Genomic DNA, 26,949 nt, shown 5'->3' on the forward strand with positions numbered 1-26,949 from the left:
TTATTGATATGTTTGTCCGGTGTCATGTCTTTGCTGATTATTACTCTAAAGTCTCTTTCCGAGTTCACTTTTTTGACTTCTTCACCAATCTCATAATTTCTTGATATTCTATTTTTACTTTTTCCAAACTCTATTGTACTACACTTCTTGATATTGAAGTTCACTTCCCACTTTTGAGTCCATTTCCAGATTTTGTCTAGGTCTAACTGTAATGATTCACAATCCTTCTCTGTTCTTACTTTCTTTAGTATTTTTGCGTCATCTGCGAAGAAATTCATATAACGTTCCACTCCTTCATCCATGTAATTTATATATATGGCAAACATGATTGGAGCCAGCACCGAACCTTGCAGGACACCACTTATCATTTCATCCCAATTTGAGTATTTGTCTCTAATTACTACCTTCATTTTTCTCCCAGTCAGGAAGTCTTCCATCCATTCCAATAATTTTTTTCTGATAGCACCTATTGATTCTATTTTTCTTATTAGTATTTTGTGTGGTACTTTATCAAATGCTTTTTGTAGGTCTAGAAAGGCACAGCCTGCCTATCCATCCCTTTCCTGAATTATTTCTATTAGTCTTCAATAGAAGCAGATCAGGTTTGTTGTACATGATCTTCCTTGTCAAAATCCAAATTGATTTGGATTTAGTATATATTTTTTTTCTTCCAGATGTTTAACCCATCTACTTTTGATAACTTTTTCACATATTTTTGCTATTGTGCTTGTAAGGGAGACCGGGCTGTAGTTGGCTGGATTTTCCTTGTTCCTTCCTTTATATATTGGCACAATATTTGCATTTTTCCAGTCCTGTGGTACCTTTTCTTTGAGTGAGAATTTAATTATATTGTATATTTTGTCTGTCAGCTCATCTATGCATTTTTCAATATCCAATTTGCAATTCCATCCAGATTGTGTGATTTTCTGACATCAAGGTTCTTTATTTGGTCTCTGATTTCCTTCTGTGTTACAGTTATTTCCTTCATTGGGGGGGATCTCTCCCTCTCTATTTCCTCACAGTTCTATGAACTTTCAGTTGTGAATATTGATTTGAAATGATTGTTCACAATTTCAGCCATTTCTACCTCTTCTTTATATTCATAATTTCCCTGGTGCAGTTTTTCCATTTATGTACCTGTAAAATAGTTTAGGTTGTTCCTTGCATTTTTCTATTATATCTCTTTCATAGTTTTTCTTTTCATCTCTGCATATTTTTGCATAATAATTTCTTAGTTTGATACATGTTTGCCATTTACTTATTTTTTTTTATCTTTTTTCCATCTTTTCCAAGCTTTGTCTCTTTTCTCCTTTGCCTCACTACATTTTTTGTTATACATACATATACCAAGGCTTTTTCCCCCTTACAAGGGGGGTAGCCAAAAAGGAAAAGGCATAAAATCATTCCCACCCATTCCATCCTTGAATACACTCCACACCCCTCCACCCTCCCTCTTATCTTAGCAACTCCTGGATGAAGGGGGTCATCCCTGCACCTTGTCCACTGCCCTGGGTCAGAAGCAGTGTCGCAAGACACAGCACATCCATAGCAAGGCCGCTTCATTAAATCAGCGACCCCCCCTTCTCCGTCCCCCCAAGCATAAAAGGAGAAGACGGGGAGAAATCCCTTCGGGCTGCGTCAAATTTTGCTCACACATACTACCTCACCCCCCATCCCCCTGCCCATTCCACTTCATGCATCACAACATCATCCATATACAACCATTCTCCATTCACCCCTGTCTTCTGTCCTCTCCCGTCCTTCCTCAACATATATTCCCCTCTTCACCAAAGCCCCCTTCACCCCATCCATCCACCTCATCCTAGGACGTCCCTTCATGTTCACTCCCTCCACATCTGCCTTCCATACCTCTTTTACTAGTCTTTCTTCACTCATTCTTTCCATGTGTCCAAACCATCCTAATACTCTTTCATCAACCCTATCTCCCACAGACTCAGACTATATACCCTTCATAGACAGTCAGACAAAACTCATAATACATAGTCTCAAGCACTCATCTGCCTGTGGCCCTGATAACATAAGCAACATCCACCTAAAACACATTGGACCACAAGGTATACACGCACTCACAAACATTGCAAACTACAGCTATTCACACAACACTATACCCGACATCTGGAAGCATGGTAAAATAATCACCATTCCAAAACCGAACAAAGACCCAACAATCCCAACATCGCACCGCCCAATCACACTTCTCTGCACCCCCTCTAAAGTCATTGAACGCCTAATACTTAAACTTGTCACACCATATATTCCCCTTGCTGACTCACAACACGGTTTTAGGCCACTACGCTCCACAAACACTCTTCTGACAAACCTCACACAAAGAATTTTAGATGGCATCAATTCAGATAGGCCCCACCAAAGAACACTTCTTATAACAGACATTAGTAAAGCTTTTGATGCTATCCCCCGCCACAACCTAACAAATAAAATATATAACACAGACATGCACAATAACACCAAAAGATGGCTGGCCAATTATCTGGCAGGTAGGAATGCTTACGTGTCATATAATGGCCAATCATCGCACATCAGAAACATTAAGAACGGAGTACCACAGGGCTCAGTTCTATCCCCCACACTATTTAATCTATACATGCATGACTTACCCACGCCAGACACCTCAGAAATACAAATCTCTTCCTACGCAGACGACATAACAATCACATGCACACATCGTAACACAGACAAAGCTGCAGAAATAATCCAGCCATACCTTGACACACTCAACACATGGTTCATCACAAACGGACTCAAAATAGCTCCAACCAAATCTACAGCAACACTTCTCACCAACTGGACAAAAGAACACAAATACATACCTCATCTCTACATCAACAACACTCTAATACCACACACAAACACACCGAAAATTCTTGGTGTAACATACGATACATCCATGTCTTTCAAACAACACATCACAAACATAAAAAACAAATGCACACCCAGATTTAACGCACTTAAGTCAATCACTGGAACAACATTTGGACAAAACAAAGAAACTAATATAACAATATACAAACAATGCATACGCTCAGTGTTGAATTATGCGAGTCCTGCATGGGCTCCTAATCTCAGTGAGACACACCACAACACCCTTCAAATCATACAAAACAAAGCCCTAAAAACAATTACAGGCTGCACAAATACAACACCTACAGACTATTTACACCATGAAACAAAAGTCCTCAAAGTCAAGGACCACCTTGACATGAGAGGCACACAAACACTTGCCGCAGCCACCACAAACACATCACACCCGCTACACTACATAGCAGAACACCCACACACACCAAGAAACATTAAAACAACACCCAAAGACCTTTATCACGCACAGATACTCTCTTCTCTTCCTCCACAACCACCAAATACCAGCCTCCGGAAACATATTCATAATCATATCACTCACCGCTCCATTAACACACTGAAAGACAACACACTGCTGCATGCCAGACCCCCTGATATCCACCCTTCTGAATCCTCTCTCCCACGAAAGGACAGAGTCCACTTGGCCAGACTGCGGTGCGGTCACCACCCAGCACTTCTGAGCTACCAGAAGAGGCTGGATGACTGCGTTGTGAACAGCTGCCCAGGATGTAACACTTCACCCCATACCATACAACACATAATGGAAGACTGCATTATACACAATCATGCACCCAAACAACACAACATACACTCTATAAAGCATTTGTGGGAAAATCCAGTTTCGGCTATGGCATTCCTTGGGGAGACGGGACTGCTCGGACAGACAGTCTAGAGAACGACGACAACAACAACAACAACAACTCCCTTTCCACCCCTGTTCTCCTCCTTCCCTCCTCATTTCTCACTCTATCTAGCCTAGTAACCCCCATCATACTTCTCAGACACATCATCTCAAATGCATTCAAACTCCTTCTCACTTCCTCTCTTATGTTCCATGTTTCTGCTCCATACAGTGCTGTTGGTACAATCACTCCTTCATATAACCTCCTCTTAGCATCCATTCCCAAATGTTTATTCCTCATTACACTTTTTAATCCATCAAGGCATTTACTCTCAATCTACATTCTACCTCCACCTTCACTCCACCTTTTCCTGCCACATTTGCACCCAAGTATCTAAAACTATCCACTTCCTCCAGTCATACATACATACATATACCAAGGCTTTTTCCCCCTTCCAAGGGAGGTAGCCAAAAAGGGAAAGGCATAAAAACACTCCCACCCATTTCATCCCTAAATACACTCCACACCCCTCCCACCCTTCCTCTCATCTGAGCACCTCCTGGATGACGGGTCATCCCTGCACCCTGCCCACCGCCCTGGGTCAGAAGCAGTGTCGCAAGACACAGTACATCCACAGCAAGGCCGCTTCATTTAATCGGCGACCCCCCCTCTCCGTCCCCCTTTGCATATAAGGCGAGGACGGGGAGAAATCCCTTCGGGCTGCGTCAAAATTTACTCACTCATACTACCCCACCCCCCACCCCCCCACCCATTCCTCCTCATGCAGTCACAACATCATCCATATACAACCATTCTCCACTCACCTCTGTCTTCCGTCCTCTCCCTTCCTTCCTCAACAGACATTCCCCTCTTCCCCAAAGCCCCCTTCACCCCATCCATCCACCTCATCCTAGGACGTCCCCTCATGTTCACTCCCTCCACATCTGCCTTCCATACCTCTTTTACTAGTCTTTCTTCACTCATTCTTTCCATGTGTCCAAACCATCCTAATATTCTTTCATCAACCCTATCTCCCAAATCCGTTTTCACCCCTGTTCTCCTCCTCACCTCCTCATTTCTCACTCCATCCAGCCTAGTAACCCCCACCATACTTCTCAGACACCTCATCTCAAACACATTCAAACTCCTTCTCTCTTCTTCTCTTATGTTCCACGTTTCTGCCCCATACAGTGCTGTTGGCACAATCACTCCTTCATACAGTGTCCTCTTCGCATCCATTCCCAAATGTCTATTCCTCATTACACTCTTTAAACCACCAAGGCATTTACTCGCTTCTCTCAATCTACATTCTACCTCCACCTTCACTCCACCTTTTCCTGCTACACTTGCACCCAAGTATCTAAAACTATCCACTTCCTCCAGTCGCTCTCCCTTAATGTTCACTTCCAGTCTACTGCCACTTTCACCCCTTGTACATCTCATCACCTTACTTTTACCCACATTTATCTTTAGCTTTCTTCTATCACATACTCTCCCAAACTCTGCCACCAGCTTCTTCAATCCCTCCTCTGACCCTGCCACAAGCGCAGTGTCGTCCGCAAACAACAGCTGGCTCACCTCCCACTTTTCTCCATTTTCTTTAACCATCTCCAATCCCTGACTCACTACCCTAGCATTCACCTCTCGCACCACCCCATCCATGTATAAGTTGAACAGCCAGGGCGACATAACGCATCCTTGACGAAGTCCCACCTTTACTTCAGACCACTCACTCTCTCCATTTCTAATCCTAACACATGCTCTACTACTCTCATAAAAACTCTTGACAGCTCCCAAAAGCTTTCCTCCTATCCCATAAATCTGCATAACCTCCCACAGTGCCTTTCTGTCTACCCTATCATAAGCCTTTTCCAGATCCATAAAAGCCCAAAAAACATCCTTCCCCTTTCCTATAGCTTTCTCACATATCTGTCTTACCACAAAGATCTGATCTACACAACCTCTACCCGTCCTAAATCCACACTGTTCCTCACCAATTACTCCTTCTGTTCCTCTCCTAATCCTCTCAATTAAGATCCTCCCATAAGCCTTCCCTACTACACTCAACAGGCTAATCCCTCTGAAATTACTACATTCACACTTGTCCCCTTTTCCCTTGTAAAGAGGAACTATACAGGCACTACTCCAGTCCTCCGGTACTCTACCCTCTCTCCAGCAAACATTAAATAACCTCACCAACCAATCCACCATCACTGAACCTCCCTTTTTCAGACATTCTGCATGGCATCCATCCAGACCAGGTGCCTTACCTGCTTTCATCATCTTAACAACTGCCTTCACCTCATCCTTCCTTATTTCTCCTCCATTCTCCTCACTCATCACTCTCATTTTCTTCGCATTTCCCACTGCAGCTATCTTTCCTTCCCTATCCTCCTTCACATTCAGCAACTCCCTAAAATATTCTGCCCATCTTCCCCTGTCCTCTTTTGTAACCAATCTGTGAATGCTCGCTTCTTCTCTTCTACAACCTTCTTTGTTTCCTCATCCCACCATTCACTACCCTTTCTTCTATTTCCCCCTGTCCTTCTTGTTCCACACACCATCCTTGCACACTTTAGGACTCCCTCCTTGAACCATCCCCATTCCTCCTCCACACCCATCTCTGCTCTATCCTTTACTCCCTCCCACTCCTCCTTCAGCTTCTTTTCGTACTCCTTCTCCTTTTCCTTTTCATTCAAGGAGTTCACTCTAAGAACCTCCCTACCTTTTGTCCCTTTCCTCTTTCTCCATCTATCCTCCACTCTCAGCTTACCTTCCACCAAAAAATGATCTGATATTCCCCCACCCTCTACCCTTAGCACATGTACATCCTTAACCCCTTCCATACGGTGCCGCACACGTAGGCGTCATGGACTTAGATCTCGGTAGCAGCAGCCAATGCCAGCCGTACGACGTGTCGTAATAATACTCGCATCATAAAATATAGTCACCGCTTATATCGATCGTTCTCTCTTCACCCGTGAATTTTGATAACCATAGAAAATGCGATTACAAAAGAATTAGAAAGAATGTCATTATGGAGGGGCGACTACAATAAATATAATCAAGACGCCGATATGGCAGCCTCGCGAATACACTCGCTCCCCATGACGCCTACGTGTGCGGCACCGTATGGAAGGGGTTAACTCTTCCTATCATAATCCTATTTACATACATACATACATATACCAAGGCTTTTTCCCCCTTCCAAGGGAGGTAGCCAAAAAGGGAAAGGCATAAAAACACTCCCACCCATTTCATCCCGAAATACACTCCACACCCCTCCCACCCTTCCTCTCATCTGAGCACCTCCTGGATGACGGGTCATCCCTGCACCCTGCCCACCGCCCTGGGTCAGAAGCAGTGTCGCAAGACACAGTACATCCACAGCGAGGCCGCTTCATTTAATCGGCGACCCCCCCTCTCCGTCCCCCTTTGCATATAAGGCGAGGACGGGGAGAAATCCCTTCAGGCTGCGTCAAAATTTACTCACACATACTACCCCACCCCCCACTTCCCCGCCCATTCCTCCTCATGCAGTCACAACATCATCCATATACAACCATTCTCCACTCACCTCTGTCTTCCGTCCTCTCCCTTCCTTCCTCAACAGACATTCCCCTCTTCCCCAAAGCCCCCTTCACCCCATCCATCCACCTCATCCTAGGACGTCCCCTCATGTTCACTCCCTCCACATCTGCCTTCCATACCTCTTTTACTAGTCTTTCTTCACTCATTCTTTCCATGTGTCCAAACCATCCTAATATTCTTTCATCAACCCTATCTCCTAAATCCTTTTTCACCCCTGTTCTCCTCCTCACCTCCTCATTTCTCACTCTATCTAGCCTAGTAACCCCCACCATACTTCTCAGACACCTCATCTCAAACACATTCAAACTCCTTCTCTCTTCTTCTCTTATGTTCCACGTTTCTGCCCCATACAGTGCTGTTGGCACAATCACTCCTTCATACAGTCTCCTCTTCGCATCCATTCCCAAATGTCTATTCCTCATTACACTCCTATTTACCACTACATAATCCATTAGCGCTCTATCTACCACCCTTCCCTCCACCACCCTCTCCCATGTGTACTTATGCTTGACTTTCTTCCGAAACACTGTATTTGCTATCATCAACTCTCTTTCTAGACACATTTCCACCATCAACTCTCCACTACGATTCTGTCCTGGAACTGCACACTTCCCAACCACTCCATCGATTGGACCATTTCCCACCCTAGCATTAAGGTCTCCCAGTACTATTACATTGACATTTCTTCCTAAACCCTCTATGCACTCATTTAAATCTATCCAAAAGGCCTCCCTTTCTTCCATGCTCTTCTCACTGCAGTCACACTCCCTTAATGCTCACTTCCAGTCTACTGCCACTTTCACCCCTTGTACATCTCATCACCATACTTTTACTCACATTTATCTTCAGCTTTTTTCTATCACACACTCTCCCAAACTCTGTCACCAATTTCCTCAATCCCTCCTCCGATCCTGCCACAAGCGCAGTGTCGTCCACAAACAACAGCTGGCTCATCTCCCACTTTCCTCCATTTTCTTTAACCATCTCCAATCCCTGACCCACCACCCTTGCATTTACCCCTCGCACTACCCCCTCCATGTATAAGTTGAACAGGCAGGGCGACATAATGCATCCTTGACAAAGTCCCACCTTTACCTTGAACCACTCACTCTCTCCATTTCTAATCCTGACACAAGCTCTACTACCCTCATAAAAACTCTTGACAGCTCCTAGAAGCTTTCCTCCTATCCCGTATATCCGCAAAACCTCCCACAGTGCCTTTCTGTCTACCCTATTGTAAGCCTTTTCCAGAGCCATAAAAGCCCAAAAAGCATCCTTCCCCTTTCCTATAGCTTTCTCACATATGTGTCTTACCATAAAGATCTGATCTACACAACCTCTACCCATCCTAAATCCACACTGTTCCTCACCAATTACTCCCTCTGTTCCTCTCCTAATCCTCTCAGTCAAGATCCTCCCATAAGCCTTCCCAACTACACTTAACAAGCTAATCCCTCTGAAACTACATTCACACTTGTCCCCTTTTCCCTTGTAAAGTGGAACTATACAGGCACTCCTCCAGTCTTCTGGCACTCTACCCTCTCTCCAGCAAACATTAAATAACCTCACCAGCCAGTCCACCATCACTGTACCTCCTTTTTTTAGACAATCTGCATGGCATCCATCCAGACCAGGTGCCTTACCTGCTTTCATCATCTTAACAACTGCCTTCACTTCATCCTTCCTTCACTTCATCCCTCCCTATCCTCCTTCACATTTAGCAACTCCCTAAAATATTCTGCCCATCTTCCCCCTACTGCTTTCTCTTCCATTATCATCTCTCCATCTGCACCTTTTACCTTTTCTTCTCTACTTGATTTGCCTCCTCTTCCTCTCTTAATTTCTTTCCAAAACATCTTTTTATTACTTTCAAAATTTTCTGTCATACTCTTACCCCATTTCACATCTGCTCTCCTCTTTGCCTCTTTTACCTTTTGCTTTACTTCTCTTTTCTTTTCTTTGTACCTCTCATATGACTCCATTGTCCTATTTTGTAACCAATCTGTGAAAGCTCACTTCTTCTCTTCTACAACCTTCTTTGTTTCCTCATCCCACCATTCACTACCCTTCCTTCTATTTCCTCCTGTCCTTCTTGTTCCACACACCATCTTTGCACACTTTGTGACTCCCTCCTTGAACCATCCCCATTCCTCCTCCACACCTACCTTTTCTGTATCCTTCACTCCCTCCCACTCCTCCTTCAGCTTCTTCTTGTACTCCTTCTCCTTTTCCTTTTCATTTAAAGAGTTCACTCTAAGCACCTCCCTACCTTTTGTCCCTTTCCTCTTTCTCCATCTATCCTCCACTCTCAACTTATCTTCCACCAAAAAATGATCTGATATTCCCCCACCCTCTCCCTTTAGCACATTTTTTGTTGTACCAGCTTTTTATGTATACTCTTTCCATGTGTAGACTATGATTACCTTCCTTTTTTTCCAAAGCCCTTGCCAGTTACTGATTTTAGAATGTTTATTTCCTTGACATGTAGACTGAAGGTTATGTGGGTATCAAAAGTGAGGCGTACAATTTTTGGGTTCTATTTTGGTTGAAGGGTTTGGCCATTTAATTTTACTATTTGATGTACCTTTGGTTCATGATTGTTGTGGACAGTATTATTGATGGTTTCTGGAGTGAGGCTTCCATTCTTTTATTTCTAAGCCATTGTTCTAATTTTTCTAGTAAGTTTGGATGTTCTTAACTACTATTTGGTAGTTGCTATGTTTGCTTATTATCATCAATTTATCTGCATTGGTCAGTGCTCTGGTTTTATATTTAGGATCAATTATTGGAAAATCACTTGTGAAGAGGGTGAATAGCATAGATGAAAGTATTGCTCTTTGTAGGATTACATTGTACCATCTTTTGGTCCTGGAAATCAAATTGTTTTGAGTTACTCTCCACTGTCTGCTGGTTAAGAAATTTGTTAGCCATTGTTGTGGATATCTGTCTCTATGATCTTTTTCAATTATATGTGTCTAGGCATTAGGGTATTGACTGCATGGTAACATACAGCCAATACTTTAGGGTCTGTTTTGGGGTGCCTCCACAGACCAGAACCACATGTCATTAATCTTTGAACTTAAAAATCTCTACTCATAGAAGAAAGATTATATTTTTATACTACAGCTGCCCCTTATCACGTGCTAGCCCATGTATTTGAGTTGGTACATCAAACCATAAACCAAGACTAGAGCAGTTCCTGCAATCCAGGTTCTAGAACATCATTTAGCCTCTTTAGGATCAATTTAACTTCTCTGGGTCAAGAAAATAGTGGAGTGCAACCACTTAATTTGATATGTGAATTAATTACAATTAGCTTTTTACTTACAATTAAGTCTGTGTGAACAGAGTGCAAGTGTGGTAATCAGGAGGACTCAAAAGTGCTTGCACATCTTTTTATACTAGAACCGTACAACACCAATGCCATGGCACAGGTGCCAATATATGCCAATGTAACCTATCCTATTACTATTTACCCAGCTGCACACAATTTACCCATATCTTTATTTTTGTGTGAAAAAGGCTTACAATATATTCACTACTACTCATCTAAAACATGTAAGCAATTGGGTCTAAAGGAAAAGTCCCTACTTCAAGTCATCATCTTGATTTGTGCCCTCTGAACTCTGATGATGAAAGGCCCCGATTTTGTAGTCCTCCACTGCCGGCTTCCAAGCCCTCCGCGTCCTTTGTGTGTGTGATGCCCACGTCCTATGTCAGTAACATGTCATAGAATGTGACACCCTCCTTTGTGTTGATTCCTTGGACCTGTCCTTTATCTACTGTGATTCTACCTCTTTTGAATCTCCCTTTGGTGGGGGCAAAAGAAACCTGCCTCCATGTTTCCAATGCAAGGCAACTAAGTGGGACAAAGTGGTAGAACTGGGATCCTGTACTGTATGTCTTCATCCTACAAAAATTCAATGAATAAAATGGTTTGAGAGAAGGACTCCAATCAGAACCTTAGTAATTGGGCCAAAGAGATTTCTCCATATCTCTATTTTCTGCATGAAGGGACAGAGAGGGGTTTGGGTCACAGATTAAGGGAAGCTGCCTTACTGTGGATGTACTGTGTCGTGTTGTATTGCTTCTGACCCAGTGCAGTGGGCAGGGGACAGGATGACCCTTCATCCAGAAGGAGCTAAGATGAGAGGAAGGAAGGGGTGGTGGATGGGAATGGAATGGGTGGAAGTGAAATGGGTGAGAGTGGATAAGTGCCTTTTGACTTGGGTGCATCCCTTATGATATGATATGGTTTAACGTCACAAACTCCCCCCCATCAGAAGGCTAGGATGGTGCCCCTCACAGAGGACTTTGTAGCGTGGAATTTAATGAACTATGCCCTTGGTTCAACTTCATTGGTGGCAGGATTCGAACTGCCATCCCCTCGACCTCCACCGCAAGTAACGATGCCTTAACCCGCTCAGTCAGCAAGCATCCCTTATAAGAATTGAAAAAGCCCTTGGTACATACAGTAGATCAATTTTCCTCCAGTGTTGCCACTTTCTTTGTTTCTTTCCAGGAGATTTTTTTTTTTTTTTTTTTTTTTTTCATGTCTACCTACTATGAGATGAACAATTGAACTGTGTATGTAAATGTCTCAATATGAAAATTAGACATATTTCTAAATGCACTCAACAGGTCGCCATACAAAAAGGGGTATCAGTACATGGTTATCGTCTTGAGAACATGGCAGGTTTGGTGCCCAACTACATCATCTGCTTGGCACCACCTCTGGATATTCATAATCACCTTCCCTGCACACTCATCTTACATCATCCAGCCCTAACACAACCTATAACATTGGACCCTGGCAGCCACTCAACAATGTACAAGATGGATTTGAGGGAAAAAATGGTCCTCTCAGTTCAGGTAGGAATATATTGTATTTTGAAGTAGAACTTTTGAGTCAAGAAACTACTGAAAGGCTTTTTGTACTAATACAGGGGAATATATTCAAGTCTGAGTAATGAAATAGATGTGAGAATGTTATTCTTGGTGAAATTCTGACATTAAGATTAAAAAGTATTCAAGAAATATATACTATCTCATGAAATTTAAGAATTGCAAGTTGACTGCTTACTAGCATTTTTTAATGAAATCGGAGTCAGCTTCAAGAAGCGGATGTTTAATTTTTGTTTGGATTATTATGATACTGCGCTTGAATACATAGACTGTAATAGTTCTTTATGCATTAGTTTTTAATTCATCTATTAGTATAGCCTAACTCATGGCACTTTCCACTCATTCAAGACATTTTCATTTGTCAATTACATTTCTCCATGGGCTTATCTAGATTTGATTTACTTGTACTAGATTTACAGTGAATTACAATGAAAGAACATCACAAGAGATCTTTGGTCATTAAGGAGACAAGATGAGGAATAATGAATTAACAAGAAAAGTTAATAGATAAACTGGTAAATTAATTGAGAGGCATTGCAGCATATTGGTGAAGTGTTTAATTATGTTGTAAAACTTTTAAATTTAATGTACTACATTATTTGGTTTAACATTGCAAACTCCCATTTTCAGGGAGCTAGGTCAGGGCCCCTTATATTGGACTTTGCAGCATGGAATTTAATGAACCTTTGTTATCAAACCCTTTGATGTCCAGTGTGCACTCAGGATTGAATGAACTAAATGATTACCTGTCAAATGAAAAACCAGACATAATGGACGTGGGTTATACAATTTTGATTAAAAATAGAAACAAGAAACAGGGAGGAGGAATCATCTTGGCCAAGAAAAACTTGAATGTGACAAAGGTTACTGAGGGTAAAAACAATGTAGTAATGATCATGATAAAAGTCGAAGACAGAGACATGAAAAGTAGAAAGTATGTGGTGATTTATGTGCCCCCAAAAATGGGCTCTTGGAAAGAGAATGAGCATTCAAAAATTATTGAAGATACAAGGCACTCATTAAATAATGTACTAAAGGATGGAGGTAACCTGGTACTTATGGGGAAATTTAACCTCTTCACTCCGGGGCACATCGCACGTCTGGCAGCATTAGCTGCCCAACGTGCGATGTTGCGTCATAATAATCGCATTATAAAAAATAAAGTCGGTGCTCAATCGTTCGTTCTCTTTCACCTGTGTATTTTGATAACCATAGAAAATATGATGAAACCAGTTTAGAGAGAATGGAGGTTACGTAGCGACGACTACAATAAATATAATCAAGATGCCGATGTCGGCATTATCGAGTACCCACTTGCTCCTCATGCTGCCTATGTAGGCGTCACCGTATGGAAGTGGTTAACTGCAAAGAAATTGTTGGGAGATGACAGTGAAGGGCGGAGAGGACCTATAGGGAAATGTATTACTGGACATGACCATGGAATGTACAATAGCACAATGGGTCAATGAAAATACCAAATACAGAAGTAATGAAGAACCATCAAGACTGGATTTAGTATTTACAACAGAATCTGAAATCGTGGATAAAATTGATTACAAGACACCATTTGGAAAGAGTGACCACATACTAATAGAGGCTGAACTAAAGGAAGAAATATATATGGAGAGAAATGAAAAGTACAGAAAAGGAAGATTGATGTACAACAAAACGGACTTTGGAAAACTTAAGAAATTCTTTCAAAATGCAAATTGGGAAAAATTCTATATTGAAGAGACAAAAGTGGAAGAGAAATGGGCAATCTCTATGGAAATCTATAATGAAGGAGTGAATAGGTATGTATCAAGACTGAAATAAGAGAGGGTGTACATTAAATGCTGGTTCAACAGAAGATGCAGGAAGCGAAAGATAGATGAGACAAAGCTTGGAAAAGATGGAGAAAAGATAAAAAAAAAAACTGGAAAATGGCAAATATATATAAACTATAGAAGTGAGTATGTGAAAGTGTTCAGAGAGAAAAAAAAAACTATGAAAAAGACATCATAGATCAAAAATCAACCCAAACTATTCTTTAGATATGTGAATGGTAAACTTAAAAATAAACAGGAAATAGTGAAATTATGCCAAAGAAATACAGAATACACAGAAAATCTAGAAATAGCTGAAGTCATGAGCAATCATTTTAAGTCTGTTTTCACTAGAGAAAAGGTACAGCATTGGGACGAAGGAAGCGAAGTGTAATCTCCCCCCAAGAGGGAAATAATAATAACAGAAAAAGAAATAATGGATCAATTAACGAACCTTGACATTAGGAAATTGCATGGCCCAGACGGTATTGCAAACTGGATACTAAAAGAATGTAAAAAAGAACTAATGGACAAAATATACAACATAATAAGTTGCTCACTCAAAGAAGGAAAAATACCAAAGCACTGGGAAAATGCCAATATTGTACCAATATATATAGGAGGAAACAAAGAATAGCCAACTAATTATGGACCAGTCTCCTTAACCCCTTCCATACGGTGCAGCATATGTAGGCGGCATGAGGAGCAAATGGATACGCGAGGCTGCCATATCGGCGTCTTGATTATATTTATTGTAGTTGCCCCTGCGTAATGACATACTCTCTAAACTGTCTTCATCACATTTTCTATGGTTATCAAAATTCACGGGTGAAAGAGAGAACGATCGATATAAGCGGTGACTATATTTTATGATGCAAGTATTATTACGACACATCGTACGTCTGGCAGCTAATGCTGCCCACGAGATTTTGGCCCGTACTGAAGAGGTTAATAAGCACTGTAGCCAAAATTTGTGAAAAGAAACAATGGATCAATTAACGAACCTTGACATTAGGAAATCGCATGGCCCAGACAGAATTGCAAACTGAATACTAAAAGAATGTAAAGAAGAACTAATGACAAAAATATACAACATAATAAGTTGCTCACTCAAAGAAAGAAAAGTGCCAAAGGACTGGAAAAATGCCAATATTGTACCAATATATATATAGGAGGAAACAAGAATAGCCAACTAATTATGGACCAGTCTCCCTAATAAGCACTGTAGCCAAAATTTGTGAGAAAATTATCAAGAATAGATGGGTAAAATACCTGGAAGAAAAAAAATTAATAAACCTGAAACAATTTGAATTCAGACATGGAAGATCATGTACCACAAATTCAATCTGTTTTTACTCAAGACTAATAGATATAATACAAGAAAGGGATGGATGGGCTGAGTGTGCTTTCCTAGACTTACAAAAAGCCGTTGACAAAGTACCACACAAAAAAATTGGAAAACATAGGGATACAAGGCAACCTACTAAACTGGATGGAGGACTTCCTGCATGGTAGAAAAGTGAGAGTAGTACTCAGAGAAAAGTATTCAGGTTGGAAAGAGGTAATTAGTGGAGTCCTGCAAGGATCTGTATTGGCTCCAATGATATATACTATTTATGTGAATGAAATGGATGATGATGTGGAATGCTAAATGTGCTTCTTTGCAGATGATGCTAAATTGTTGAGAAAAGTGAAAACCAAAACGGACTGAAATCACTACAGAGATACCTGAACAAGGTTCGGAAATAGTCAGAAGTGGGAAGTGGACTTAAACATTAAGAAATGTAGCATAATGCATTCGGTAAAAGTAAAAAAAGAATATCAGGACATTATACAATTGGAACTAAGGAGGCAAAGAAAGTGGGATCTGAAAAAGACCTGGGAGTAATTATCTCAAATGACTTGTCCTCTGATAAATAAACAAAATTATCAGAGAATCCTATAACTTGCTAAGATAAAAAAAAGTGGTGTTTACCTATTTGAATGAAGAAATTATTTAAAAAAAATATTAGTCTCATTAATAAGGCCTAGACTGGAGTATGCTGCAACATTATGGTTACTCAGTACCAAAAAGAATGTAAAGAAAATTGAAAGAATCCAGAGAGCAACCACAAAAATGGCCCCAGCACTTTCAAACCTGTCATATGAGGAGAGACTGGCTAAATTGAAGTTACCGACTTTGGAACAAAGAAGAGAGAGAAAGGCACAGAAATACTTGATAGAGAGGACTTACTAAATTGGGACAAGAGAAACAAAAGAGGACATGGAAAGAAATTCAATAAGGATAGTTATAGAAGAGATCTGAAGAACAGTTTTCCACACAGAGTGGTGGACACTTGGAACAAGCTGGACGAAACAATAGTGTGTGCAAAAACCATACACAAATTTAAGAGCAAACTAGACACTGTGAGATACAAAGGTGGGACACCACAAGTGTAGCTTCACTTCTCGTAAGATAAAACTAGGTAAATACGTGCATAAGACCAAGATTGGAGTATGATGCATCACTATGGACACTCAACAACAAGAGGACATGAAAAGGAACTCAAAAAGGGTAATGTAGAAGAGATTAAAAAAATAAAAAAAATCATACAGAGTGGTGGGTGTCTGGAATAAATTGGATGAAACAATAGTGTGTGCAAACACCATACAAGAATTTAAGAACAAACTAGATATTACGAGATACAAAGATGGGTCACTACAAGCATGGCTCCCCTCCCTGTACAATACAACTAGGTAAATATGGAGCGAGAAGTACTCCAACTTTTCCAAGTCAAGACTTGAGGAATATTCTCCATTGTCTCAGATCCTCCCAAGGGACATTCTATTATCCTTAGTGACCCAAGGACCAGACTTTCCAGCCAACACCCAGAACCACCTGACCAAACAATAGGTTTTGCTGTGTTTTGGGTCGGACACCAGAAACACCTGCTTAGACAAAGGAACTTCATGCCTTCAGAATACAATAGGCATGGCCTGGACAAGGTCTGGGAATGGAGTCAAAAGTGGGAAGTGAACCTCAACATTAAGAAATGTAGTATAATGGAATTTGGAAAAAGTAAAAAAAAAAAGAATATCAGGACAATATAATATTGGTGTAAAAGATGTAAAGAAAGTTGATTTTGAAAAGAACCCAGGAATAATTATCACCAAAGACATGTCCTCAGACAGGCAGATAAACAAAATAGTCGGAGAAACCTACAATTTACTAAGATCAATAAAGGTGGCTTTTAATTATTTGGATGAGTTAATGTTAATAAAAGATACTAGTCACACTGATAAGACCAAGATTGGAGTATGCTGCAACACCATGAACACCCAGTACAAAAAAGAATATAAGGAAAATAAAAACTGACATATGAGCAAAGATTGTCTAAACTGGAACTACCAACCCTGGAACAAAGAAGAGAAAAAGGTGATCTATTGGCCATTTACAGAATCATGAAAGTCATGGAAGTCCTTGACAGAGAAGATTTATTAAAGTGGGATAGAAGAAACACAAAGGGACATGAAAAGAAACTCAAAAAAGGATAGTTATAAAAGAGATCTGAAAAAAAAAAAACAGTTTTCCACACAGAGTGGTGGATGTCTGGAACAAATTCGGTGAAACAATAGTGTGTGCAAACACCATGCAAGAATTTAAGAACAAACTAGATGTAAGATACAAAGACTGGTCACTATGAACATAGCTCCCCGTCCTGTATAATACAACTAGGTAAATATATGTATGTAAAATCTGGCACCCCCAACCCCCTGAGGTTACTTCAGAGATTGCATTGTATGTATAAACAAGAGAGAACACTGGAATAGTAAAGAAAAGAGACTGCTCAGACTTTGTCTCTCCCAAACACCAGTAGCTTAAATGTAAATAGAGCTACACATCTATGTTCTGGTGGCCTACCATGGGATCTGAAGCAACAACTCTACCATTCCTCTGAAGCAACAACTCTACTACACTTATATATGACAAGTTGAGTTGTCATAAAGGGAAGCAATCGCTTAACAATGAATTCGCTTAACGACGTGGTCCTTGGAATGGAACCTTGTTGTTAAGTGAGGAGTGCCTGTATTACAAGACATCTTCCACTCCATTGGTGAAAACAACATAGTGTCCACGACCTTGGACCTTATGTGGGGATATTTCCAGAACCTGGCTCCAGAGTCTACTCTGACAGTCTTTAGCACACCCACATGATATTATCACTTCAAATGACTAGCCAGGGGTCTCATTTCAGCTCCTTCAGTGTTCACATAACTTACAAATATAATACTTGCAGGTCTCCTAGGTCATTCAGTGTTTATGTATTTTATATACCTCAATGATGTGATCATTGCTTCCAAATCTGTTAGCAAACATCTACACACTGTCTTCTCATGACTAGCAAAAGCAGGTCTCAAACTGAAGCTTAAGAAGTGTTCCTTCCATCAAAAAGAAATATGCTTCCTTAGGCATGCCCTTAATTTACAAGGAATTTTAACCTCACAGGACAAGGTCAAGGTAGTCATTAATTTTCCACACCATACTTCTGTAGAACACATGTTCACTCCTTGGTCTGTCAAGATTTTACAGACATTACATTCAAGGTTACACTAGTATAGCAGCACCATTAACTTCACTACGTAAAAAGGACACACCTTTCATTTGGACACCTGACCAAGAGAAAGCCTTTAATGACTTAAAGAAAGCCTTAACCATGACACCTGTCCTTGCTTTCCCAAACCACAAGCTTCCTTTCACAGTCTACATTGATGCATCTTGCATCTTACACAGGACTTGACGCAGTCCTCATGCAATAACACGGCACAAAACTCAGACCAATTGCCAATGCGAGTCATACACTCAACAAACATGAGCAAAATTATTCAGTCACAGACTCAAACATTTCAAAGAGATCATCCTTGGTTACAAAATACACATATATACAGACCATCAACCAATCTTATACCTCTTGAAAGGAAAGAATCTTTCAGGAAAACTTGCCCGCTGGTTCCTTATCATACAGTAATTCATGCCAACCTTTTATTTTGTTCAAGAAAAGTGAACCTAGTTGCAGATGCTCTCAGTCACCATATTGTGACCATCACTCAGAATCCTATTTCAGTAACTCTTACACAAGCGTGCTTTACTGCAGCATAGAGATCAGACCTTCTTTGGAAACATGTCATATACTTCCTTGAATCTGCAGACACAACTGACACAGAAAACTTTCCTCCCGATCTCGACAATTACATGTTAGTTGATGACATTCTGTATCACAAAACAACACTAATGAACAAACATGAACCCAACAGATCAGTGTTTCAACTTGTAGTCCCAATGGATCTCATTCCAGAAGTTTTAAATCTTATACATAATTCCCCCATTGTTGCACACCCTGGTAAGGAGAAATGCATTACATAAGCCAGGTTGCACTACTTCTGGTTAACCATGATTCACAAAGGACATATCGGTGGTCTTGTTCCAATTCTAACTTACCCTACCCCTTCTAAACCACTCAACATAGTCACTGTTGATCTTAAGTTTCCACTCACACATACCAAAAATCAATACCTCCTTGTCTGGGTCGACCATTTTTCATGATTCTGTATTCTTTCCCCCCTACCAGACAAGACAGCACAACACATAGCAAAGACCCTTATTGACAAACTCATATGCCCCTTTACTACACCCAAAACTCTGATTTCTGACAACATGACTGAATTCAACAATGAGATTCTTTTGCACATTTGTAATTACTATCGAATCAAGAAATACAACACTACTGGTTATCACTCTAGTTCAAATGGCTTAGTTGAATTCCAGAATAGAAAGATTCTCAATGTTCTTAAACATCTTGCTTCTAATCTTCACCCTTCATGGGATGAACATGTCCCTATGATTCAAGCTGGCATAAATAGTTCCATTAACAGGCCAATATCAGAATCTTCTCATTTTGTTCACTTTGTTTTGGACAAAAGGCTCCCATATGATCTTTCAGAATTACCTCCCATTTACAATTTCATTGATTATGTCAAGGTCAAAGAAGCAAGTTTCAATAATCTTTTCAAAAGAATACATAATACTATTCATCTAAGGATGAAATAGTCTGTGTTAAGATTATAAATAAAATATGCATATTTGTGATATGTATTATGGAGGAAAAAGGGTAATGAAATGAAAAGTATTGGAGTCAGGGCGTATCGAGACATATGAGTGTTGATAACGCGAAGCGAATTGGTTACGAATCGGCAAATAAGCGAATTGGCAACACTGAAAATGGGGAACAAGTTAGTTATGAACAAACAAGGATTGGAAGCGGAAAGAGATAGTGTGCACTTGGGACATCATAATGAATTTCAAGAAAAATACAAGACCTGGCCAGGCAGAAGTTTATGAAGAGGCGAGCTAAGGTATATGTGAATTTACGAAGTGGTAATTGGGTGGATTTGCATAACAAATCAGCCAGAGCTTGTACTTTTGAAATTGGAGACATTATTTACACCCTTAACCACACCCCCACCTCAACAATCTCCCCTAAATTCTCTGGACCCTATCATATCATTGGACATGAGTCAAAGAACATAGTCAAAGCATTCAGTTTGCACAATCTTACAGAAACTGTCTTGCACAAAGATCATATCAAAAGAGTCCCCAGTGACCTCGACATACTATCCCTTCACAAACTCACACTACCCCTACAATAGAGGTCCATCACCAATCCTCTCCACCAAAACCTCCAGTTTCTCTTCCCTGCTATAATCTTCACGATTGAGTGACAACTTCATAAATGTATATTTTTGCCTAGGTGAACTGAAATGATATCTACTTCTGCATGCTCATACAATTAAGTTTATTTCATTTTATTCATGAGTTTTTCCCAATACCACCATTATTCCAACATTATGTGTATCTTCATGCCAAGGTTATGAAAAAGGCCTTGCATTATTTATCTTCTATGAGTACCAATCTCACTGAGGACCGTGAAGATAGTGGACTGAGCATCTGTTATCATCCCCTTCAATGTCCACCATGCACACATGCACACACATGCATGTGGAGCAAGAAGTACTCCATCTCCAAGTCAAGATGAGGAATATTCTCCATTGTCTTGAATCCTCCCAAGGGAGATTCTGTTGTCCCTAATGACCTGAGGACAGACTTTTCAGCCAATGTCAAGAACCACCTGATCGAACAATAGGCCTTGCTATGTTTCAAGTCAGATCCCTAAAATACCTGCTCAGACAAAGGAACTTTGCACCTTCAGACTACAATAGGTGCGGCACCTGTGATTGTCGCCCAACTGATGCGAAAACCTTTTTTTTTTTTCTCTCCTAATATGTACCCAATCAGTATATGGCACCACTGTAAATATGGCAACCTTTGTATATATGTATATAAAATCTGGCAAAAAAACAACAAAAAACAGGGTTACTTTAGAGGTTGCATTGTATGTATAAATGAGAGAGAACACTGGAACAGTAAAGAAAAGAGATTGCTCAGATTTTGTCTCTCCCAAACACCAGTAGCTTAAATTTAGATAGAACCACACATCTACACCATGGCCTTGGTCCAACTCGCTGGTGGCATGGTTTGAACTGCTGTCACCTTGACCTCCACTGCAAGTAGTGATGGTGTAACCTGTTCAGCTAGTTGTTTATTTTCTTATTGCCATATCCTTTGTGTAGGTTTAGTAATCCCATTTAATTTTTGGTTAACACAGGTTTCAAATTACCAAGGGAACAACTGGACTGGAAATTTAGAGTTCCATACTGACAGAGAAGAAGATCACAAAACACTGATTCTGAGCCACAGTGATGCCAAACAAAAGATGGAAGTGGCACTTTACTTTGTCAGAACAGCAGTAGCATCTGTGTACATATATGCACCATACTGGATTGTTAACAAAACAGGTCTTCCTCTACAAATCAGGGTAAGTGTGACTTTCATCACATAATTTACCATATCTACCATATTTACCACCTGTACCACACAAAACATCCACACTCAGATCACTAAGTAATCCTTTCAAGAGAGAGTACCAAATTGAATACTCAAACAACAATCCCTAGACATAAGCGCCACAGAAAAAAACTTGCCACACCTGATAAGAACCACATTGGCACACCTTTGCTTAGAACACCATCCAACATTACAACAGTACCAGCACAGAATAATTTTGGCTTGGCCACAGATTCCAACTGTCCCAGATGCAACCACCACACAAAGGACACAGAACACCTCAAACTACATGCCCCACACTAACAATCCATAGACAGTAACAAAATATACTCTCCCTGAGCGACCTATGGTCCCACCCAAAGGTTGTTGCCAATTAACTGAAGGAAGGTGGTCATTTGCATGAGAGACCAGGGGAAACAGACTGACTGACCATATTTACTTATGTATAAGTCACATTATTTTATGTCTGATTATAATTAGAAAAACTGGGGTGTGAAGTATTCAAGAGGCTAAGCTAAAACTGTATTGGTGTGCTACCTGTCAGTGTTGTCTGTTGAAAATATCCAGCTTTGGCAATGTTTGATTGAATTATATGCAGCTCAATATATTTCATTTAGATTTTAGAAAAGGGGATTACAAAAGAGGAATGTCTGTGGAGGAAGTATGGGAGAGGACAGAAGATAGGGGTGAATGAAGAGGGGTTGTGTATAGATGATGCTGTGATGTATGAGGGGGAGTGGGTGGGGGATGGGGGGGGTAAAGAAGTATGTATGAGACGGAGTGGGGGGGGGGTCACCAAATTTATGAAGCGGCCTTGCTGTGGATGTGCTCTGTCTTGCGACACTGCTTCTGACCCAGGGCAGTGGACAGGATGCAGGGATGACCCGTCATCCAGGAGGTGCCATGTGGGAGGGAGGAGGGTGGAGGGGAGTGGAATATATAGGAAATGGAATGGGTGGGAGTGGTTTCTATTCCTTTTTCTTTTTGGCTACACCCCATGTAGGGGGAAAAAGCCTTTGGTATATGTATGTATGTATGCAGATTTTAGTGAACTAACTCCTTTGTGTTATTGATAATACAAATCACATCTTGTGAATTATTTATCTGTGCTTGTAAATGTCAATGAATCTAGCTATATACCAAAAGCTTTTCCTCCATCATAAAGGAGGTAGCCAAGCCAAAAGGCATGTGCCCACTCCCAACCATTTCACTCCCATTCCACTCCCATCCACCACCCTTTCCACCCTCTCATCTTTGCTCCTTGTGGATGAAGGGTCATCCCTGAATATCGCCCACTGCTCAGGGTCTGAAACAATACAGTAACACACACTGAATACTATTGGGAAAAGTAACTGACTGAGATGCAGTGATTGACATGATCAAAACATTTTGGGTGCTGTTGTTTTGAATAAGTTACTGGACATACATATATGCATAAAAATACATAAAAAAAGGTTATTGTCAGATTTTGTCTTTGAATTATGGTGAATGTTTCAATAATACAGTGAATACTTGCTCATGTTCAGCTATGAAAAAAATTAGCCATTAGAATAATGTTCCTTTGTGATATTATTTTGATATTGTGCCTTAGTTATACACTATTAATTTGATATGAACAATGTATAAAGAAAAACATATATATAAACAAACCTTTGAAATAACACCAAGTTCTATTAAAAAAAAATATATATATATATGCAAGCCGCGGGCTTCGCCGGAGGCTTGGCTGCGCAAACAGCGGCCTACGGCCGCATCTTTCCGCGCTCTAATCCCTCGTTTTCTCCTTCGGCCTCGGCCTCGGGGCGGAACCCCAACACGGGATCCCCAGCATGAAGAAGAACGCGAAGAAGAACACGAAGTAGAATGCAAAGAAAAACGCGAAGAAGAACGCGAGGAAGAAGAAGAAGAAGAACGCAAAGAAGAAGAAGTGTTGGTCTTGATAATAGGTCCAACATAGATGAGGGTTCGACAAATGGTGACCCGTGGTTTGGTAGCGTGGTGAGGTTTGAGCGGTCTTTTTGGAGTCGGATTCAAACACGTGGAGCCCTCAGCTCTCAGCCTCTGGTCTTCTCTTTATTTTGTGAAAAACAGGTGCTTATATACAGGGTTCCGGCTAGGTTGCCGACGAGAACATTTAGAAGCATAGGTGCTGTTTTTCCAGCAAGAGCGGATATTTACAATCTTGAAATCTAGCTACATGTGAGGAAAAGGTGAAGGTACAGGTGGTGAAACAATTCTACAATGAGGCAGAGTTTTCCAGAGGGAAAACATGCATAATAACCTATATATATCCTTCGTGGCAATTCATCCTGGCTGGTCATGTATTGGCACTCGGCAGAGTGCCCGTTGGAGATTTGAACGAGGCCTACGGACTTTTGACCGCAAAGGGTGACCGCGGGACAACCTTTCCGTGGGAACGCGGTGGTAGTGCCATCTCACTCCTGGTGTGCACCTCATGCATTTCTGTGATGCTGGCTAGCATGTGTCGAGGAGGTAGAGGAAATCTAGGAGATTATTCGTCGATATGCCTTCTAGGGTGTGCAACAGAAGAAGAACGCGAAGAAGAACGCTAAAAAGAAGAGGAACGTGAAGAAGAAGAAGAATACCACCGGACCCCGACTTACCCAAGCGCTTTTTCAAGAATATTTTTAGGACAAAGTGTCACCGTAATACCACCTGTCCCCGACTTCCACAGCATTTTTTAGAAGAATATTTTTATTTAGACTTAGATACTATAATAAAGTTGTAACCTTTGTCTGTCTGTTTATTTGTTTGTTCACAAACTCCTAGGGTTTTGGAGATAGACCCCCACAACCATATATATTCTGATACCCTATCACTCCAGGTACTTGGATAACTATATTTAATTTCCAAAAGAATATAATTTTGGCTAGGGTTAAGGGAGGGGTATGGTAGGGTAACACGCCACTACTGTAGTGTCCCCTTAGCACAATTGGCATTTTGTAAAAAAAAATTACTATGATTAAAGAAACCATTGAATGTGTTCATAAATATTATTTATATTTGTGAAATTAGTGTTGCCACAAATTATAATTGCCTTTGTATGTAAATGTAAAATGATTGTATAATTTTACCAAATGTTTAGATATTGTTTTTTTTTTTTTTACTTTCTTGTGGGTGGTAATATACTTGATAGTTCAGGCTTAATGCTCCCATTATGGGTTGATAGCCTTAAAGATTAAAAAAAAAAAAAAAAAAAAAAAAAAAAAAGAGATCAAAGGTAATAAAAAGTTAGTTCAATTCTTCTCTTACAGCCGAATATATTTAAGCATCTCCCTCCTCAAATTTATTTCTTTTCTTAACATTTTATTTGTGTTACCTCTCCCTTGAGTTATATTGATAGGTGTAACTTTTCTTCACAAATTCTATCAAAATTAAAATGATCATCATTTGCCCACAGAAATGTGCGGGTCATTTGGCTAGTATATATATATATGTGTGTGTGTGTGTGTATGTATATATATTTCAATGAAAGTGGTAGTTGCCGACAAGATTGACGAGTTAAACACCATACACCCCACATAATTCCCCTAATGCCCATGGCCATTTTTTTTTTTTTTTTTTTTTTTTTTTTTTCTTTCTTTTTTTTTACCACCCTTTGTGAATATTTCGCCCACGGACGTTTGGGCCAGCATTCTCAACCTTTCCCAGTGTTCAATCCCCCCCCCCAATCTCTCCTCTCCTCCTCTTCCTTCCCCCCTTCTTTTCTCTCCCCGTTCCCTCCTTTCCCCTTATTTAATCTCAAGCATATGTATCTCAACTTGTACTTGAAAAAGCTGTAATAAGCGAAACGTCGTACAAATAAAGGTTCCGTCCTCACATGGTGTTTAACTCGTCAATGTATATATATGTATATGTGTGTGTATATGTATATATATGTATATGTGTGTATATGTATATATATATTGATGTAAGCGGAATAGGAAACACAGGAGTCTTAGTCTTGAGTTTATTCCTGACTAGTTTCGCAGGTATGCTTTTTCAAAGGAATATGTGTACAAACGGGCTGTGGGCATTATATACATGGGGTGGACCTCACCACCTCTCCGAGTTGCCATAGTTGGTGGCGAATGTGAACATCACATTGTGGCTCATGTAACAATAAAGACATTTTTACAATTAAATATGATAACACTAATACCAAAGAAATTATTAATAGAAAATGTAACAATAGTAATGATAACGATGAAGATAAATATTTAATTCATAATATTAACAATAATAACAAAAATGATAGTAGCAATACAGGAAATAATAACAATAAAATATAATATAATATAAAAGTAATAATAATAAAAACATCTATCATTTTTGTTATTATTGTTAATATTATGAATTAAATATTTATCTTCATCGTTATCATTACTATTGTTACATTTGCTATTAATAATTTCTTTGGTATTAGTGTTATCATATTTAATTGTAAAAATGTCTTTATTGTTACATGAGCCACAATGTGATGTTCACATTCGCCACCAACTATGGCAACTCGGAGAGGTGGTGAGGTCCACCCCATGTATATAATGCCCACAGCCCGTTTGTACACATATTCCTTTGAAAAAGCATACCTGCAAAACTAGTCAGGAATAAACTCAAGACTAAGACTCCTGTGTTTCCTATTCCGCTTACATCAACCTGTCAGAATGTCTCAACATATATATATATATATATATATGTATATATATATATATATATATATATATATATATATATATATATATATATATATATATATATATCGTATACTTGGGGCGCAGGTTCTCCTTGATACACATTGAGTTAAACACCACAGCATTGTCACAATTATTTATTTTCTTCCTAATATTTTCAATTCTCCTCACTATAGTTCTGACTTTGGAAGGGTGATTAAAAACCAACTGCCCAAAGTTATCCATTTTAATAACAAATTCGACGTTTCGACTTCAAGGAATCATTCTCACAATAATTACAT

At 40.0% G+C, this 26,949-nt stretch overlaps 1 protein-coding gene across 8 annotated transcripts in view; it reads left to right on the forward strand.

The window, feature by feature from the left end:
* LOC143022390 (intermembrane lipid transfer protein VPS13A-like) overlaps positions 1-26,949 on the forward strand; it is a 617,111-nt gene that overhangs the window by 201,564 nt on the left and 388,598 nt on the right. For all 8 annotated transcript variants that reach the window (XR_012966042.1, XM_076180547.1, XM_076180549.1 and 5 more), the window contains 2 exons: positions 11,970-12,200; positions 21,739-21,948. Coding sequence is in view for 7 of the 8 variants with exons in the window: in XM_076180547.1 (XP_076036662.1) it covers positions 11,970-12,200; positions 21,739-21,948 (441 nt within the window). In the remaining variant the exon portion in view is untranslated. The remainder of the gene's footprint in view (positions 1-11,969; positions 12,201-21,738; positions 21,949-26,949) is intronic.

This window comes from Oratosquilla oratoria, chromosome 44 (assembly GCF_046742065.1).
Source record: "Oratosquilla oratoria isolate Oo_2021 chromosome 44, ASM4674206v1, whole genome shotgun sequence".
Classification (NCBI taxonomy): Eukaryota; Metazoa; Arthropoda; class Malacostraca; order Stomatopoda; family Squillidae; genus Oratosquilla; species Oratosquilla oratoria.